The sequence below is a fragment of the Artemia franciscana genome, chromosome 2 (genome assembly GCF_032884065.1).
Source record: "Artemia franciscana chromosome 2, ASM3288406v1, whole genome shotgun sequence".
In the NCBI taxonomy this organism is placed as follows: Eukaryota; Metazoa; Arthropoda; class Branchiopoda; order Anostraca; family Artemiidae; genus Artemia; species Artemia franciscana.
In genome coordinates this window covers 63,097,479-63,117,060 of record NC_088864.1, presented here as the reverse complement: position 1 = coordinate 63,117,060, position 19,582 = coordinate 63,097,479, and the positions used below count along the sequence as shown (strand labels likewise).

Below are 19,582 nucleotides of genomic sequence, written 5' to 3'. Positions count from 1 at the left end.
TACTCTTAGCCATACAAATAGTTGTAATAGAAGCAGTAGTTGCAGTACTATTAAAAATAGCAGTGGAAGTAGACTTAGTAGTAGCGTTCACATATTGTGCCTTGGTCAATTGACTTTTACACTAAAGCATTCCCTGAAAGTTCCAACTTAATACCACAAGCAATTCCTGAAATATCTATCTTTTCGACAGTATGCCTGAACATGGGATGTTCTGATGTAGTTCAAATTTCCCTTCATTATTTTCTCAAATTTTCACCTTCATACACTTAGCCTTAATAGTACAATTATAATAGTATTAGTGGTAGTACTAGCAGTACTAGCATTGTGTTAGCAGTAACAGTAGTAGCAGCACGCTTAGCCTTAATAGTACTAGTATCATAGTAGTAGGGGTAGTCAAACTTATTGCTTTTCAAATTTGGCTCCTACAGCTTTCAATTAGCTTTCAAATTATCTAATTTAATCAATAGATGTATTTTCGGCCCTTGCATCAATTTACTAAAATCTAATTTAGAACTGATAGATTATTGAGGGAAAAAAACATAAAGATGAAGAGAAAAATTCAAACTGAGCAAATGTTGTGAAATAGGAAGTATAGAACATTTTAGCAATTTTGCGATTAACTAGCCTCGCCTGTTATCTTGATAATAACGCTCTGAGGTCTATAACTGATTTGGACATATTGTTGGAAATTGAAAGTTTCAAAGGCGGTATATTTGCAACATGCTAATCTAGAGCATATCAGTAGCACTAGTGAATCACTATTTTGCTTTTTTTTATTAATTAGCTTCTTGTCTGATTTATTCGATTGAATCATAAATCTACGTTGCATATTTTGAAAAAAAATCACTAGATTTTGGAAAAAATCACTAGTTTTAGAACAAAATCACTATAAATCACTAGCTAGAAGAAAATTACTAGGCAACATAAAAAATGACTATAAACAGTGATAAATCCCTAGTGGTGGCAACCCTGCCTCTAATTATAAGTCGGACAAATATCGAAGAGAGCTTAAGAGATACGACGGTTACTTGGCCTCATTGCCAAAGGACTTAAACCTTTCCTTTCGCTCCTTTCTAAGTCTTCAATGTTATGTAAGTCATCATTGACGACAGTTGGCTCACGGTAAGTGGTTCACAACTTCGAACTTTAGGCTCTGGCCTTTGCCTATATTTAAGAGTGCTTAGAAGATTGATGTTATAATGTTTAAAGTGTTGACGGCGTGAGAGGGGGCGGAAAAATCTACATTCACCCCTCTTTATTCCTTAAAAAAAAATATCCACCACCGAAAATCCACCGTTTTCTAATCCCTTAGAAAATCGCCACTGCTCTTTACTTACAGTTCATTACCATGAACTGCTTGATGAATACACTGCAAACGGAATTTCATAAAACTGCAGCATTTTTAGAAATTTTCACCTTGACACCATTAGCCAGACTAGTAGGAGAAGTTCCCATTGTAGCAGAAGTATTCATTTACTACAAACAAAAAAGTTTCATCTGTACTCCTGAATTTCATCTGAAAAAACTTTGTCTCTTAAATGAATCTTAGTTTTAAAATGTCACGGGAAGAAATTTCAAAGTCAGTTCCACTTATATACGTAATAATTTTTGCCTCTTTTTAAGTTTTAATGAAGCTATTTACTTTCAGCTGAATAAACTTTTTTCTATTTAACGGCATATATAATTTTGTACATATGTGCCTGTTTTTTGTTTTTTTCTTAAATAAGGAGTCACTTGAAATGCGTGTGCGTGGCTCCGTGACCCTCAAGCATTTCCTACAAATTTATAGGCATGGGGAATTCTGCAGCGGGACTTTTGTGAGGAGGAATATTCTGAGGTGAATAACCAGTTGAATAACCGAGATCTCTGTTCTGGTGCATTACGGACAGCCAGTGTCGCTTCCCACCCCGCTGAATTCCCCCCCTCTCATAAAATTCACCTCGGATTGTTTATCCAATTTGCCTAGTTCTATCTATTTTTGCATTTTCTATTTACAAATATCTGTCTTGTATACCCTAAACTTGAAATTCCAATCTATAAAGATCATAGAATCAAACATATTTTAAAATAAGAATAAACTGATCAAAGGTTTCGAATTAATCTTATTGTTACAGTTGTGAGAAAATATTCAGGGTTGTTTGGCTTGGAAGCTATCATATCAAATTACAATCGTGAAATTTACACTTTTATGAAACAGTAGCAAATTGTCATTCAAATAAAAACCTATCGTTTCTTGGGCACGGTGTCAAACAACAATTTCTGAAAAGGGTTTTTCAGATTAGATAAGCTGTTCAGCATCCCTAAATACGAGTCTAGGCCTCGCCCCTCTTAATATTTCCTCTGAAAAATTTTTCAACACACAATATTGACATATCAAAGAGGAAGCACAGAATAGGTTGGAGCCGGCATTTACACCCCCCCCCCCCCTCGAAAAATACTACCTACGGCTGATTGGTCTCCAGTCACTTTCAACTTAAAAAAAGGACATTCCCCTTTTTTCGCATGTTCATTAAACAAAACAAACAAAGTCAAATTAAAACAACAAAGTCAATAAAAATCGCTATTGCCCCCACCCTTTTATTTTTTGGTGTTTTGATGCCCCTGTACAGGTAACCTACATAATTTTACTTGCGGACGATTGCTGTATCATCCATGAGTTCTAAGCCTCCTAGACGTTCAAGAAAATTGGAAACCTCCTTCCCTTACCACATACACCTGCTTAGAAAACTGTGGCAGAATTCAATTTTTGGGCCTTGGATTTAAAAAAATCATGTGACTTCTTCTGAAGAATCATCTGAAATCGTTTGATATCATACCAGATTAGGTTACATAAAATTACATTACAACCGCATAATGGTAGTACAGTTAGCTTGACGCTATTTAAGATTATGAAAACATAAAAGCAGTACAATTAGAGTGATGTCATTTTCTGTTGAAATGACCACGAAAGTGGGACTATAGAAACACTGTAGGGCCAATATTAAAGTGTTGTGACGTCACTTTCAATTACAAACATCATAACAGTAGGGAACATGACGTCATTTTCGCTATATAAGATGCTGAACCATACTTTGACGGTCATTTAAAGTTCTGATTCAGATAGTTATTAAGAGTGATTATAGAAATATGTCTTATCAAGTTAGGAGTAAGAAACAAGTATTTGGTGCAGAAAGTTCTAAGTCGAACTTACAAATAGATGATTATCAGCAGTTCACTACTCCTCCTAGAACAATTAATATGCCTACGAAGAATTCCAGTAATACAGTTATTTTGGCCAAGACTAGCAGTACGGCATTATCATCGAAAACACATGAAAAAGATTGGAAAACTGAACTAAAGAGCATTTTGAGCGATATTACTAGTGCATCTTATAATCGTTGTTCAACCAAGATTTTTGAACTTGTATCGCAATTTGGGAAAGAAGATCTTGAGGAAGTAGTAAATATAATTTGCAGTGTCGGGGCTAAAAGTGGCGAAGATGTCAATATATTTTCTAATCTGCTTAAATCTCTACGGATACAAACCAGCAAAGTTAAAGATTTTGACTTGGAAGCCTATCTAGGATCATTAAACAAGAAATGTCACGCTATAAAAATTGGAGAGGAGCCAAAACCATTGTTAAACATGAATGATTCAGAATTTTTTGGCACTCTTTTGAAAGAAGGTCTTGTTTCTGCTTCGAACGGCAAGGAGGTAATTGAAATGATGATCAAATCTAAACAAGATTCTTCTATAGCTAGGTCTTGCAAGTTATTGACATGTGCTGGAAAGAATTTTGCTGAGCAAAATAAACATATCATTACCGACCTGGAAATTCTCCATGAAAATTCTAACCTTCTTTCCAGCACAAAAAATCATATATTGCGCCTTATGGATCTGGCTTTAGATGTTTGGATGATTTCTTTTGATCTGGACGAAGAAGAGATTATTAGTCCTGATAAAGGAATTTCGAAAGAGTCAAACTGCAATATCATCGCTATTACTTCTCATGACCAAGTTAAATCTTCTTCAAGTGATAAGCTATCAGGTCTTGAAGCAGAAACTAATGAAAAGGAAATAATAACAATAGGTTGTAGTGAAAACCCTGTTCAGAAGGAAGTGACAAGGGAGAAAAGAACCAGTCAGAGCCAGATTCCTTCTGAAGACCCATTCAAAGATCATCAAGGCCTGACGAAAACCTTTGTTGACGCTCCAATTCAGATTTCAAATGATTTTGAGGTTTTGCAAGAGCCAAAAGAGCCAAACCCTGTTTCAGACAAATCTTATGTGAAAAAACTTATTTACGGTGGCACAGTTTTGTTAGCAGTTGGCACAATAGGCTTGATGTGGTTTATTCGCAAAAAATAAATAAGCAGTAATTAAGGCTGTTGGCTTAGTCGTACCTGCATCTGTTTGCTGAGGTGTTGCTGCTGCTGTTCCCTTAAGTGCATCTTCAATTGTTGGCTTTATTGCACACGCAGTTGCTATGCTATGTTAATTGTAATAATATTGTTGTTTAATTTTATTATAGATATTGTTCTTTATAAAAATAAAATTATTTACATTCCTTTATGTATATTAACTAGAATAGTGTTGATAAGTAGCCTTCAAGGTTATAGAAAAGTGAAGAAGCTGCAACATCGTGAAGGAAGGAGAAAATAATAGATGAAGGAGAAAATAATAGAAGAAGAAAATAATAATACCCAAACTACATTTTCTGTTTTTGGAAGTGGGTAATAAGACTTAAACGGGGCTAGCTGAATAGGCGAGAAGTTGTTGCTGTGATTTAGCATTAAGCAGCTTAATGAGGCAAAAAAAAATGGAATGAGGAGAAAAAAAAGACTGAAAAACTATACAAGATTTAAAAAACTCGTTTTCTCTTCTCTTATACCTTTTTTTTCTACAGCACATATTTTACATATTATGGACCTCAAAAATCGCATATCGAAGTCAAAAGCTTGAAAAAAATATATTGAAACTATTTGCAAACTATTTTGAAACAATTTTGCAAATCTTGTCAAATAAATTCATTTCATAAACTACCAATGAAGTATTTAGAGCACTACTCAGACTGTGTTGTAGAAAAAAAGCTTTTTACATTTAGGTACTCTAAAGAAATGAATGGTGTGAGAAAGCAAAGGAGGGCTGGCCACCACCCCCTCCGGTGTTGAGAGGGGGCAACCACCTTCATATACGTAATAATTTCTGCTCGTTTTAACTTATAATGTTGCTCCTTATTTTCAGTTGAAAAACTCATTTTTTTTTACTTAATATCTAATTGTTTTTAATATAATGCCAGGAAATTAACCCCACCTCTACGAAGAAACCCACCTACGATAGAAATTTCCTCTAGAAAATCCTATTCCGGTGAATATTTACCCCGACAATTAGTCTTAACAACTCCGCTCGTAAAATTGAGACGGAAAAGAGAAAGCAATACATATAAAAAAAAATTGTATAAAATTCAGGCTAATTCCCGTAGTATTTAATTTCTGACAAGTTTACTCCCTGGAAACATCCTCCCCATAGAAAGTTCCCCCGTGGAAAAACCCCCAGCAGAAAATTTCCCCCCCTCAACCCAAAAATGCATGCATGTATCCCAATAACAAATACTACGCGTAAACAATGGGCAAATTCTATAGCTTCAAAACCTCTCCCCTGGGGCCGTGGGGAGGGGATCCTGTTATTCCTAAAGGCATAGTTATTGGGCCTTTCAACTATGATGAACAACTTGGCTATCTGAAAATTTTGATCGGACGATTTTGGAGAAAAAGTGGTGGGAGAGGTGTCCTAGTTGCACACTTAAAAAGGTCACTTAAAAAGAGCCTTAGAACTCTAATTTCTGTTCGAATGATCCCTCGTCTGATATTCCAGGACCACTGGGTAGATACGATCACCCCTGCCAAAAACCAAATAAAAAAAATAAACACGCATCCGTGATCTTTCTTCGGGCAAAAAATTGAAAATTCCACATTTTTCAGATAGGAACTTGAAACCTATACAGTAGGGTTCTCTGATACGCTGAATCTGATGGTGTGATTTTCATTAGATCACTTGACTTTTTGGTGGTGTTCTCATTTTTTTTGAAAATCAGGAAAAATATTTCAGGCTCGTAACCTTTGATAAATAAGACACAACTTAATGGAAACTACATATTTAAAATCAGAATAAAAAGCTGATTATTTTAGTATATCTGTTGATATCAAAATCCATTAAAAAGATGTCTTTTAATGTTTCGGTTACTTTTGAGCCAGGTTGCTCCTTGCTTATAGCTCGTTACCACGAACTGTCCAAACCACAATTTTCTCACATTTTTCTTTCGGTTGTAATTACTTATATGAGGGAGTTGCCCCCTCCTTGTTACCTCGCTTTTTACGCTAAAGTGTTTGTAAATTTGTAAAAAGATAATTATTCTAATGAAACGGTCCATGTGTGTGAGGAGTCATTCTTAAATAATTTGAACAAAAAGTCAAATATTAGCGTAAAGAGTTACTTACGGAGAAGAGAGCAAGCCCCTCATTTACATAATAATTCCTGCTCGTTTTATGTTTTAATCTTGTTTCTTCCTTTCAGTTGGAAAAAACTTGTTTGTTTGTTTAATAGCAACCACAAGCTGAAGGCATACGATATCTTTGGTTTATTATCTCATAAAAATCATAGTTAAGAAGCTACTTAAGATAATATTAAATGCTAAGATTGACCGAAAAATAACACCAACAAATTATTGTTTGTATCACCCTTTATTCAACAAAATACTAACTTAAGTGTTAAGATCGAGGTACTGATGAGGGGAAGAAACTCCCTCATATACGTAATATGAGGAGGTTCGCCCTGTCGTCAATACCTCGCTCTTTACGCTAAAGGTCGAATTTTGCTCCAATTCCTTAAGAATGCCCCCTGAATCCCAAAAGTCGTTTAATTAGAATAAATAGCTCTTTTTGAAATGAAATGATTACCGTGCTTGTTTTTCTCCGGCCTTGGCCATCGCCATGTAAAATAAACAATCTTATAGTACTCTGACAAAGCCACTTGTAGGTGAAGTCTTGATACCTGGGGAGTTTTGGATCTGTTGACTGTTTTCGCTTGGTGCTGGCTTGAACAGTAATTATTAAACTTCATTTTTTTTTTCGCCAGAAGAGAGCATCATTACCATATTACCGTGGTAACTCATTCAATAAGGTAGTTCTATTGTCATCCTAGTTTTAATTTAGTTCAACTTCAACACTTCCTGAAATTTTCATTTTAATACTCTTAGCCATACAAATAGTTGTAATAGAAGCAGTAGTTGCAGTACTATTAAAAATAGCAGTGGAAGTAGACTTAGTAGTAGCGTTCACATATTGTGCCTTGGTCAATTGACTTTAACACTAAAGCATTCCCTGAAAGTTCCAACTTAATACCACAAACCATTCTTGCAATATCTATCTTTTCGACAGTATGCATGAACATGGGATGTTCTGATGTAGTTCAAATTTGTAAAAAATATGCGTAACTTAAGAGTTAACTTACGTAACAAACTTTTATATTCTTATATTTTTATTAGGTGTACGAGGGGGTTTTTACCCTCGTTAATACCTCGCTCTTTACACTAAATCGTAAGTTTCGTCCCAATTCCTTAAGAATTAAATAAAAAAAAATAAGTTTTTTTTAACTGAAAGTAAGGAGCGACATTAAAACTTAAAACGAACAGGAATTACTTCGTATATGGAAGAGGCTACTTCCTCATCAACGCCCTGCTCTTTACGCTAAAGTTTGACTCTGTCTCTCAATTCTTCTTTTTAAAACAGTAAAAAACTTTAGCGTAAAGAGCGGGGCGTTGATGAGGAAGCAGCCTCTTTCATATTGGAAGTAATTTCTGTTCGTTTTAAGTTTTAACGTCGCTCCTTACTTTCAGTTAAAAAAAAAACTTATTTTTTTTATTTAATTTCTGAACGTTTTTGAATCAATGCATGTTTTGATTTTGGCTCTCCGCAGAGGAATAATTAAAACGAAATTTGCATTTTTTTTTTTTTTTTTGGCTAAATGGCTTTCTCATAATTTTGATCGAATGATTTTGAGAAAAAAGAGCGGGGGAGGAAGCCAAGTTGCCCTCCGATTTTTTGGTTAATTAAAAAGGCAACTAGAACTTTTAATTTTTTACGAATATTTTTATTAGTAAAAGATTTACGTAACTTATAAATTAGCTTACGTAAAGAACTTTTGTATTCTCATATTTTTATTACATATATGAGGGGGTTCGCCCCCTTGTCAGATCCTCGCTCTTTACACTAAAGCTTAAATTTTGTCCCAATTCATTAAGAATGACCCCAGAATCACAAAAGCCGTAGAATAAATAGTTGAAATTACTAAAAATACTTTAGCGTAAAGAGTGAGGTATAACAAGGAGGGAAACCCCTCATATGTGTAATAATTTTTGTTCGTTTTAAGTTTTAATGCTAATCCATACTTTCAGTACAAAAACTTTTCACATTTATTTTTTCATTGTTTTTTCAAATAATGCTAGAAAATCCTGCACCCCTTCATTGAAATTCTCTTTCCCCATGAGAAGTTTCTCCATAGAAATCTTCTCCCAAGTAGCCCCCCTCCCCCTCAACTCTCCCCCCTAAACCAAAAAAAATCCCCCTGAAAACGTCTGTACACTTCCTAGTAACCATTGCTATATTTAAACACAGGTCAAAGTTTGCAACTTGAAGCCCCTCCCACGGGGACTGCGGGGGAGTAAGTTGTCCCCAAAGACATAGTTATTAGGTTTTTCGACTATGGTGAATAAAATGGCAATCTCAGAATTTTGATCCGGTGACTTTTGGGGAAAATGAGCATGGGAGGGGTCCTAGGTGCCCTCAAATTTTTGGGTCACTTAAAAAGGGCGCTAGAAGTTTTAATTTCCGTTAGAATGAGCCCTTTCACGACATTCTAGGACCACTGGTCGATACGATCATCCCTGGGGAAAAAAAACAAACAAACAAACAAAAAAACAAATAAACCCGCATCCGTGATCTATCTTCTGGCAAAAAATCGAAATTCCACATTTTTGTAGATAGGAGCTTGAAACTTCTACAATAGGTTCTCTGGTACGCTGAATCTGATGGTGTGATTTTTGTTAAGATTGTATGACTTTTAGGGGGTGTTTCTCCCTATTTTCTAAAATGAGGCAAATTTTCTCAGGCTCGTAACTTTTGATGGGTATAACTGATCTTGATGAAACTTACATATTTAAAATCAGGATTAAAATGCAATCTTGTGATGTAACTATTGGTATCAACATTCTATTTTTTATAGTTTTGATTACTATTGAGCCAGGTCGCTTCTTACTACAGTTCGTTACTACGAACTGTTTGTTTACATTAAATAATAAAAACATGCTTTCTCAACTGAAAGTAAGGAGTAGCATTAAGACTAAAAAGGAACAAAAATTATTATGTATATGACGGGGTTCGCCCCCTGGTCAATACCTCGCTCTTTACGCTAAAGTTCGAACTTTGTTCCAATTCTTTAAGATTGACCCCTGAATCACAAAGGCAATTTAATTAGAATAGAGAGCTCTTTTGAAATTACTAAAAAAAACTTTAGCGTAAAGAGCGGGGTATTGACTAGGGGGTGAACCACCTTATATGCGTAGTAATTTCTGTTTGTTTTAAGTTTTAATGCTGCTCCTTATTTTCAGTTGAAAAAAATTGTTGGTTTTTTTATTTAATTTCTGATCGTTTTAAATAGTGCCTTGAAATCTGGCGCCCCTTCAAAGAAATGTTTCTTCTCCATGAAAATATCCTCCATTGAAAGATCCTCCCATGAAACCCCCTCCACCAGAAAAATTCCTCCTGAAAGCGTCTGTAGGCCTATACTTCACAATAACCAATACTATATGTAAACAATGGGCAAAGTTTAGTGCTTGCAGCCCATTCCCTGCGGACTGTGGGGGATTAAGCCATCCTCATAGACATAGTTATTATATTTTCGTCTATACCAAACAAAGGAGGGGGCCCAGATGCCCTTCAATTTTTTTGGTCACTTAACAAGAACACTAGAACTCTTACTTTCCGTTCGAATGAGCCCGTTTGCAATATTCTAGGATCACTCGATCGATGCAATCATCCCTGGGAAAAACGAATAAACAAAAAAAAAAAAAAACAAATAAACACGCATCCGTTATCTTTCTTCTGGCAAAAAATACAAAATTCCACATTTTTGCAGTTAGGAGCTTGTAAACTTTAAATCAGGGTTTTCTGGTACGCTGAATCTGATGCTGTGATTTTCATTAAGATTCTATCACTTTTTTAGGGGGGTGGTGTATCCCCCATTTTTTCGAAAATAAAGTATTTTTTCCAGGGTCGCAACTTTTCAAACAGTTCGTGGTAACGAACTGTAGTAAGGAGCGACCCGGCTCAATAGTAACCAAAACTCTAAAAAATGGAATTTTGATACCAATACCTACATCAAAAGAATCGCATTTTAATGCTGATTTTAAATATATAAGTTTCATCAAGTTTAGTCTTACCCATCAAAAGTTACGAGCCTGAGAAAATTTGCGTTATTTTAGAAAATAGGGGGAAACGCCCCCTAGAAGTCATAGAATCTTAACGAAAATCACACCATCAGATTCAGCGTATCAGAGAACCCTACTGTAGAAGTTTCAAGCTCCTATCTACAAAAATGTGGAATTTTGTATTTTTTGCCAGAAGGCAGATCACGGATGCGTGTTTATTTGTTTTTTTGTTTTTTTGTTTTTTTGTTTTTTTTTTTTTCTTTTTCCCAGGGGTGATCGTATCGACCCAGTTGTCCTAGAATGTTGCAAGAGGGCTCATTCTAACGGAAATGAAAAGTTCTAGTGCCCTTTTTAAGTGACCGAAAAAATTGGAGGGCACCTAGACCCCCTCCCACGCTAATTATTTTACCAAAGTCAACGGATCAAAATTCTGAGATAGCCATTTTATTCAGCGTAGTCGAAAAACCTTATAACTATGTCTTTAGGGACGACTTACTCCCCCACAGTCCCCATGGGAGGGGCAACAAGTTACAAACTTTGACCAATGCTTACATATAGTAATGGTTATTGGGAAGTGTACAGGCGTTTTCAGGAGGATTTTTTTGGTTGGGGGAGGGGTTGAGAAGAAGGGGATATGCTGGGGGAACTTTCCATCGATAATTTGTCATGGGGGATGAAAATCTCCATGAAGGGAGCGCAGGATTTACTAGCATTATTTAAAAACACAATGAAAAAATAAATATGAAAAAGTACTTTCACCTGGAAGTAAGGAACAGCATTAAAACTTAAAACAAACAGAAATTATTACCCATTTGAGGGGCTCACCTCCTCCTAATACCTCGCTCTTTACGTTAAAGTATTTTTAGTAATTTCAACTATTTATTCTACGGCTTTTGTGATTCTGGGGTCATTCTTAATGAATTGGGACAAAATTTAAGCTTTTATTGTAAAGAGCGAGGATCTGACAAGGGGGCGAACCCCCTCATATATGTAATAAAAATATGAGAATACAAAAGTTCTTTACGTAAGCTAATTTATAAGTTACGTAAATCTCTTACTAATAAAAATATTCGTAAAAAATTAAAAGTTCTAGTTGCCTTTTTAATTAACCAAAAAATCGGAGGGCAACTAGGCTTCCTCCCCCGCTCTTTTTTTCTCAAAATCATTCGATCAAAATTATGAGAAAGCCATTTAGCCAAAAAAAAAAAAAAATGCAAATTTCGTTTTAATTATTCCTCTGCGGAGAGCCAAAATCAAAACATGCATTGATTCAAAAACGTTCAGAAATTAAATAAAAAAAAAACAAGTTTTTTTAACTGAAAGTAAGGAGCGACATTAAAACTTAAAACGAACAGAAATTACTTCGTATATGAAAGAGGTTGCTTCCTCATCAACGCCCCGCTCTTTACGCTAAAGTTTTTTACTGTTTTAAAAAGAAGAATTGATAGACAGAGTCAAACTTTAGCGTAAAGAGCGGGGCGTTGATGAGGAAGCAACCTCTTTCATATACGAAGTAATTTCTGTTCGTTTTAAGTTTTAATGTCGCTCCTTACTTTCTGTTAAAAAAACTTGTTTTTTTTTTATTTAATCATGGGTAAAACTAAACTTGATGAAACTCCTAATTTTTGTTACCACCTATATTCGTTACCTATTCGTTATATTTCGTTACTTTAATATTTGTATATTTACTAACCATCAATTTTGAATAAAAAACTCCTTATTTTAGTGGATATTGCTTCGGACATGAAGACGGAATGGTCAGGGATTCAAATCTTCTATCAGAAGAAGTTTTAATCGTAATACTTCTTCCATAGTAAAAATTTTTCCAGCGTTATTCAGGTGAATGACACCACAAATACATAGAATAGTCTTAATAAAGTTGGTACTTGTCTGTTAAACGAAACACGCCCAAGAAGTGAAATTACGTTAATCCTAATGAAATATACCAAAACATAACGATAATATAATTCTACAGAAACAAAATTATGGAAGCCACGACAAAAAATTATGGAAAGCAGGCTACGCAAAACACATTATGTTAAATACCAAGCCTTATATAATATGAACTAACCTATCCTAACCCCTTAAATACCTCTATATATTAAATATTAAATTAAAAATACATACATCTTAGTTTTTCTTAATCAAAATAAGCAAATCATAACCCATCCCGGAGAGTCAAACCGGTTTTTGTCAGATCTTACACAGCATAATTTTTTAGTGTGTCTCGTTTAACAGATAAGTACAATAAATTTTACTTAAGATGAGCACCTGCTGTAAATATAAAAAAAACACATGAAATTTTTTTTTATATTATATAACACGTCATTATATAACACATTTTTTTATAAAACACGTGAAAAAAATTTAAACATTTAAAAAGACGCTTGACAATTTAACTTGATTGTCAATTGTATAGGCACGTGGTTCATGACATCGCCTCCAAGCAATCAATCAAAAACATTTTTAAGTCATTTTTCTAACTAAATGGCATGGTAAAAATGTAATAGAATACAGAAAACAAAACAGCGCAGTCATCGAGCAAAAAGCAATCGAAATGCTAATTTAACGAATGTGATGCCCACGTCCCATCATCTAAGGTTTAAAAATAATAAATCTCCTTCCTTGATTTAACGTCACCTGATCAGTCAATACGTTTTCATAAAACATTCCAAAAATGTGCGTCAAAGCAGGACAGTATAAAAATTTATTTCATTTGAACTTCTACAACTACAAAGGGAGAATCTGAAATGTCAAAAAAAAGGATCGTTCCCAAAAATTGCCAACTACACTACAGAACTACACTACAACTACAGAAGGGAGAATCTGAAATGTCAAAAAAGTGGATCGTTCCCAAAAATTGCCCAAAAATAGTTTATCTTTGTATATTTCCCCAAATTCATCTTACAGATAGACTCAATCATTCTAATTTCAAGAAACTATACCTCAAATCCTCACTCTGATTAGTCAATTTTGAATTTTAAACTTGAACATTGAATCACAGAGTTATTAATATATAAACACATCTAGCGGTTGAATTTTGTTCTACCTGATAAATTACGTGCGGGATACGTTATTGGTGCTGTAGTCGTCTGTAATTTCAATTTTTATCTACAACTGTTACTATAACGTGGCCCGAGCATGAGGGAGCGAAAGGTTTAAAAGCGCAAGTGTTACTTTTAGAGATAATTCATAAGGTACTCAAAATTTTACAGCCTATTCATTTTAGGAACTGACTCAATTATTTTGGCTTCTTTCAAGGACAACAAGCTAAGAACTATTGATGAGAAGGCTTTTCGGAACATGATTGAGAATATTGGGAAGAACTCCGGGAAAATTATATTCCAGGGTAAGACACATTCTTTCTCTGTGACTCTTGATAATGGATTGTTATCCTTTTGCTTTTTTATTTCCTCGTCAGCTTGATGAGGCGGGTACAAAAATATTTACCGATTCTGTTTGCTTGTTTTTTATTTAGGCATTTTTTTTTCTCGAATGATTTCATGATAGAAGCTGGTGGAACAGGCTTTTGTTCACACAGGAAGCTACTGATCGAGATGCACAGAAGTTTCCAAAATCGACCTAAGACCCAAGATTGACCTGCCACCGAAGAGGTGTTTTTAGGCCCTTGTCATTTCTGTTCTCCCAGCTTTACAACTTGGCATATCCTATTACAATAGTCTATAGTTACAGCCTATTCATTTTAAGAGTAATTTCATTCATTTCAGAGTAAGAGATACGGACTGGGAAACAGATAAATTGTATGTTCAATATCTTCTGAAAGCTATATGAAAAAAACTATTACTGCTGCTTTTCTCCTCCTAACAAATAATATGTTTTCCAACTCTATAAAAAAAGAAAAATAATTCTAATTATGTGTCTGAGCTGGGTCGATCCGGTCAGCTGAGAAACGGTGGCGAAAAGTAGTCCCACAGAGAAACAGAGAATTCACTTTTAAAATATTATGAATCAATTTTTGTTTTCTCTATACTTACTTAAAATTTTCTACAAAACATGGAAACAGCCGATTTGGTTTTGTGTTAATTCTACTGGCTCAGAATTTGGCATAGTAACGACAAGTAAACACACCAACGGGTAAAAAAAGGCAAATTTAATTTGGTCTCCCATTCTAGCATACATTTATGGAATAATGTGATTGACTAAAAATCCGAAGACAGTAAATCCTCCGCTATTTTAAAACTAACTTAGATGTTACCATCTCCTTAATTTTCGTGAAGATAAAACCACAATTAATCGTATTAGAGCAATAGTTCATAATTGCGAAAACTATTACTTCATTGAGCTCACGTCTTTTTATTCAGATTTTACGCCCCATTCACAATGGTATTTTACCAATACCGAGATTTAAATGCTAATCTAAGCCAATCAGAATGTTTCACAGAATTCTTCAGCCAATGAGAAAATTCTTTGACAGATCTCATTGTTCAAGTTAGCGGTAGCTAAATTTTTAGAAGAAACATTTTTAGAAGATTTTTAGAAATTTTTAGAAGAAACTTTAGAAGAAACATTCTATTAAATATCAGCTATTCAATGCTTTTTACGAGAACTAAGCAAAGCGCCGGGGAAACAATTGAAATGAAGTGAAAATCGAATGACAAGCTTTTATGCACCATTCACAATGGTATTTTACTAATATTGAGATTTAATGCTAATCTAAGTCAATCAGAATGTTTCGCAGAATTCTTCTGCCTATGAGAAAACTTTATGACAGATCTGATCTCATTGTTCAAGTTAGCGGTAGCTAAATTTTTAGAAGAAACATTTTTAGAAGATTTTTAGAAATTTTTAGAAGAAACTTTAGAAGAAACATTCTATTAAATATCAGCTATTCAATGCTTTTTACGAGAACTAAGCCAAGCGCCGGGGAGACAATTGAAATGAAGTGAAAATCGAATGACAACACTTTCTAAATACAAACAAGGGCGAGTAATTTAATCATTGGTACACAAATTATGATCCAAGTTCAAGTTTTTTATTTCAACATTTACAAATAAATAAAAAAAAATACAACACTCTCGCGCTGGGGAAAACCAATGAGGGTTTGTATTCGCGCTAAAGTCCACATACCTTCTTACCTGTAATAACAAATCCAATCTCTCTTACTCATTAATGCACATACTCTCCCTGCCCCCTTTCATTCTTCCCAACCCCACCTTAACCCCTGCCAACCCTTACCTCCCTAGCCCACCCTTACCTCCCTAGACCCACCATTACCTCCCGAACCCACCTCTTCTCTCCTAATCACCCTGCCATCCATAAAAAAATTCAACAGTTATCCCGCATAAAATAACCTTTTAATTTATTTTTAAACTGAAGTACGTATTCCGCCGCACTGATACTCACTGGTAGTCCATTCCATACACTTGGACCCCAGGAGTTTCATTGAGAATGAAGACCGGGTACCATGACGTAAATCCACAACTATATCACTGCTATGCCTTGTTTCATAATTATGCAGATCACTATTTGTTTGGTAACAACTCTTAAAGACATCCGGGGCTAGGCCATTCCTACATCGAAACACAAATACAGCAGCCTGGTAATATCTTATCTGACCAACATTAAGGAGCTTCAGTGACGTAAAGCAAGCACAGGTGTCATGCACATCCTGGAGATATCTACCTATTGTTCTAACAGCTTTATTTTGTAGAATTGGCACTCTTCTATAGTTGGATAAGAAGTTGCTGCTACATAGGAGGCAGCCGTAGGAGATATATGGATAAACCAACGAATAATATATAGTTAGAAGTATCCTCTGTGCCAGAAAGTGCTGCAGACGCCGGAGTATGCCAACCCCACGGGCGATTTTTGATGAAATAGCGTCACTGTGACATCTCCATGACAGGTGGCAATCCAGATAAAAACCAAGATAGCGGAGATGATCAACTTGCTGAACTAGTTTACCACATAAAGTTACGAGTCCATGCACATCTAGCGGTGTACCAACTCTGCAAAAAACCTCATTAAAAATGTCTTGCGTACATTTACGGACAGTAGACATAATGAGGTAAAGACCTCTAGCCTTTCCAGTGCAAGATTGGCTTTTCTCACTAGCTCCTCCACAGATAAGGCAAACACAGTTAAAACGGTATCATCAGCAAACGAGGTAAGACACACATTTTTCAGGTAAAAACGCATGAGATCACCATAGATAAGGTAAAGAAGCGGACCCAACACTGAACCTTGTAGTACTCCATACATCACTGGAAATGCTGCTGAGTTCACATCACTCAAGACTACTTTGAGAGATCTTCCTGTAAGAAAGTTTTCAAACCATTTCAGGCACTTTCCGTGTACACCTAACGACTCTATCCGACTTAGTAGCGTTTGAAAATCAACTGTATCGGGTGCTTTGCGAATATCAATAAATATAGACAATGATGTTTCACCTCTGTCTGTACCACTATTCACTGACTCCATAAGATGTCGCAGAGCATTCGTCGTCGAGTGCCCTTTGCGAAATCCGAATTGGGTCTCACTCAGTAAACTATTAGCCTGTAGGAAGCTATATAGACGATTACGAACCACTTTTTCTAGTAGTTTAGAAAACAATGGAAGAACAGAAATCGGTCTCCAATTCTCAATTTCCTTTTTAGGGCCACCTTTATGAAGTGGTATCACTTTCGCAACTTTTAGCTGATCAGGAAAACTGCCCTTTTCAAGTGACAGATTAATTATGAAGAGTAGTCACGGTAGTATATCATGCATTATTGCTTTAAACGCTCGAAGAGATAAAGCATTAACTCCAGCAGAATTTGATTTAAGAGATTTAACTATTTTAAGTAGTTCATCATGTGTACACAGATCAAACGCTAATTCAAAACTCTCACCTCTATTATCACATATGATATGTTCTTGAACCTGTTGACGTCTATTTTTTATACTATTTTGCACTTCAAAACCAATATTAGAGAAAAAATACCAAACTTATTTACAATTCCACTCTTATCTTCACGGGCGAAGCCCTCAAGTGGTAATTCATCCCCCCCAGTATCAGCATTCCCCCCAATCACTTCTTTAATCAGTTCTAGGTTTCTTTCCTATTTCCTTTACTATTTGAAAACTTTATATCATAATGTTCAGCCATAGCTTTGCGACGTAATTTATTCACTAAATTGCGTTGCTTTTTAAACAATTTAAACGAAGCATCACTTTTATCTTGTAGATATCCTTGATAAAACTCAATCCTTCGCTTTCTCTCTTCCAGTATTTCACTTGTTATCCATGGCTTACGGGATTCTTGTTTCTTCACTTTCATTACCTTAATGGGACACGCAGTATCATAAATAGGTAAAATAATAGTCATTAGATTATCAAGTGCTCTCGTAGGGGATTCTTCTTCAGAAAATGTCCAATCGATCACACTAACTTCCTCCACAAACTTCTGAAGATTCCCTTTTTTCATCAACCTCGTCTTTATTTTCTTTTTATTGGGTCTACCTTACTGACACTTCAAAACACCAACCAAAGGAAAATGGTCAGAACCAGGAAAAGTCACAACATCAGCGTAACAAAGCTTCAAATTAGCAGAACGAACGAAACTGTTATCAATTAGGGTTGAACTCTGTCCAGTAATTATCGTAGGTACACTCACAAGCGGGTATAGATCGTTCGGTATCATAAAATTTTAAAAATCAACATTATGACTAGATAAATCAAACAGGTTAAAGTTAAAATCACCCATAACAATATGACTTGCTCCAGACGGTACTTTCGATATCAGCTGACTCATTCCTCCCACGAAATCATCCAAGTGAGCACTGGGTGGCTTATATACCATACTAATTATATTCTTTTTTCCTTCATATTCAATTTCAATTGAAAAAACTTCAACCTTGCCTTCCATGCCTATACTAAGATCATCCCTTTCCTGATCATTCAACCCATTCTTTACAAGGAAACCAACACCCCCACGACCCATCAATACTTGGTTCTTGGTACGAAGATCATAACCTGGAAATGAATACAGAGAGATCGACTGGTTTTAGCTAAGAAATGTTTCACATAATCCTATGATATCAAAAGAAGAAGAAAATTGATCAATTAATTCTAAAATATCTAGGTAACTCGTAGTTACGAGGACATTCCAAGAACATAGTCGCAGACTCCTTTTATTTATATCTTTATTATACGGTAGCCGAATATAATCACTCTCCCTCATAGGCTTTAGCTCAACACTCGTTATACCATCATCACCAGGAGTACCTCTCAATAAATAATCCTGAAGACTAAAACGATCTTGATCAGACGTTACCATTTTTCACATAACAAAGAACAAAAAGTAACACTTCAGTATAAACAAGAAAAAAATTACAAAAAAAATGAGGAAGAAGAGTAAACAGGGAAGACAGATAAATCATGGGGATACGAAATGATGATAATGAATCTAAATAATAAATTAAACATAAATATGCGTAAAAAATGCGAAACGGAATACCATTAAAAAAGAATAATAGAAAAAAATAAAGAAGAATGAAAGAAAAACAATTTTAAAACGCATAAATCAAAAATACTATATAAGGTCGTCAATAGACCAGATCCAACTAATCGGAGCAGTATCGGTTTCTCGCACAAAAATATGGCCTTGATCGGACTAGACACGGCGAATTCCTAACTTATCTCTTGAAGCGCTCAGAAGATCACGCTTTCGTTTAGTAAGATTCTTGGCAACAAACAATCCCGAGCCAACATGCTGCTTATTTACTTTAAATACATGGCGGGATATTTCTTTTGATCGGAACTGAATGAGGACAGGGACAACTTTATCTGGTCTTTGAGCAATATTTGAACCAACACTAAATCGCTTAACACTAACTATGTCTGAAACCGCAACATTAGTTAGGCCCATCTTTACAAACAATACGTGTTTTATGGCATCACCAACACTTTGTGAAGAATTCTGTTTGACACCGTTGAATAGCAGGGAATCATTTCTCCCTTCCCACTCTATGTCATCTAATTTCAGCTCAAGCTGATTAATACGGTTTTGTAGTAATTCAATCATATGCATGCAGGTTTTCAGATGTTTTTCGATTAATTCAAATTTGGGCTGAAACTCAATGTGTACTGCATCATAAATTTCAGAAACCATCGTTTCAA

General features: G+C 35.2%; 1 protein-coding gene across 2 annotated transcripts in view; it reads left to right on the top strand.

The window, feature by feature from the left end:
* Nucleotides 1-19,582, top strand: part of LOC136043917 (oplophorus-luciferin 2-monooxygenase non-catalytic subunit-like) — a 35,019-nt gene that overhangs the window by 12,846 nt on the left and 2,591 nt on the right. The window contains exon 3 of one of the 2 annotated variants that reach the window (XM_065728961.1): nucleotides 13,692-13,811. The exons of the other annotated variant lie outside the window; for it this stretch is intronic. Within the exon in view, the coding sequence (XP_065585033.1) occupies nucleotides 13,692-13,811 (120 nt within the window). The remainder of the gene's footprint in view (nucleotides 1-13,691; nucleotides 13,812-19,582) is intronic. 2 annotated transcript variants of the gene reach the window in all.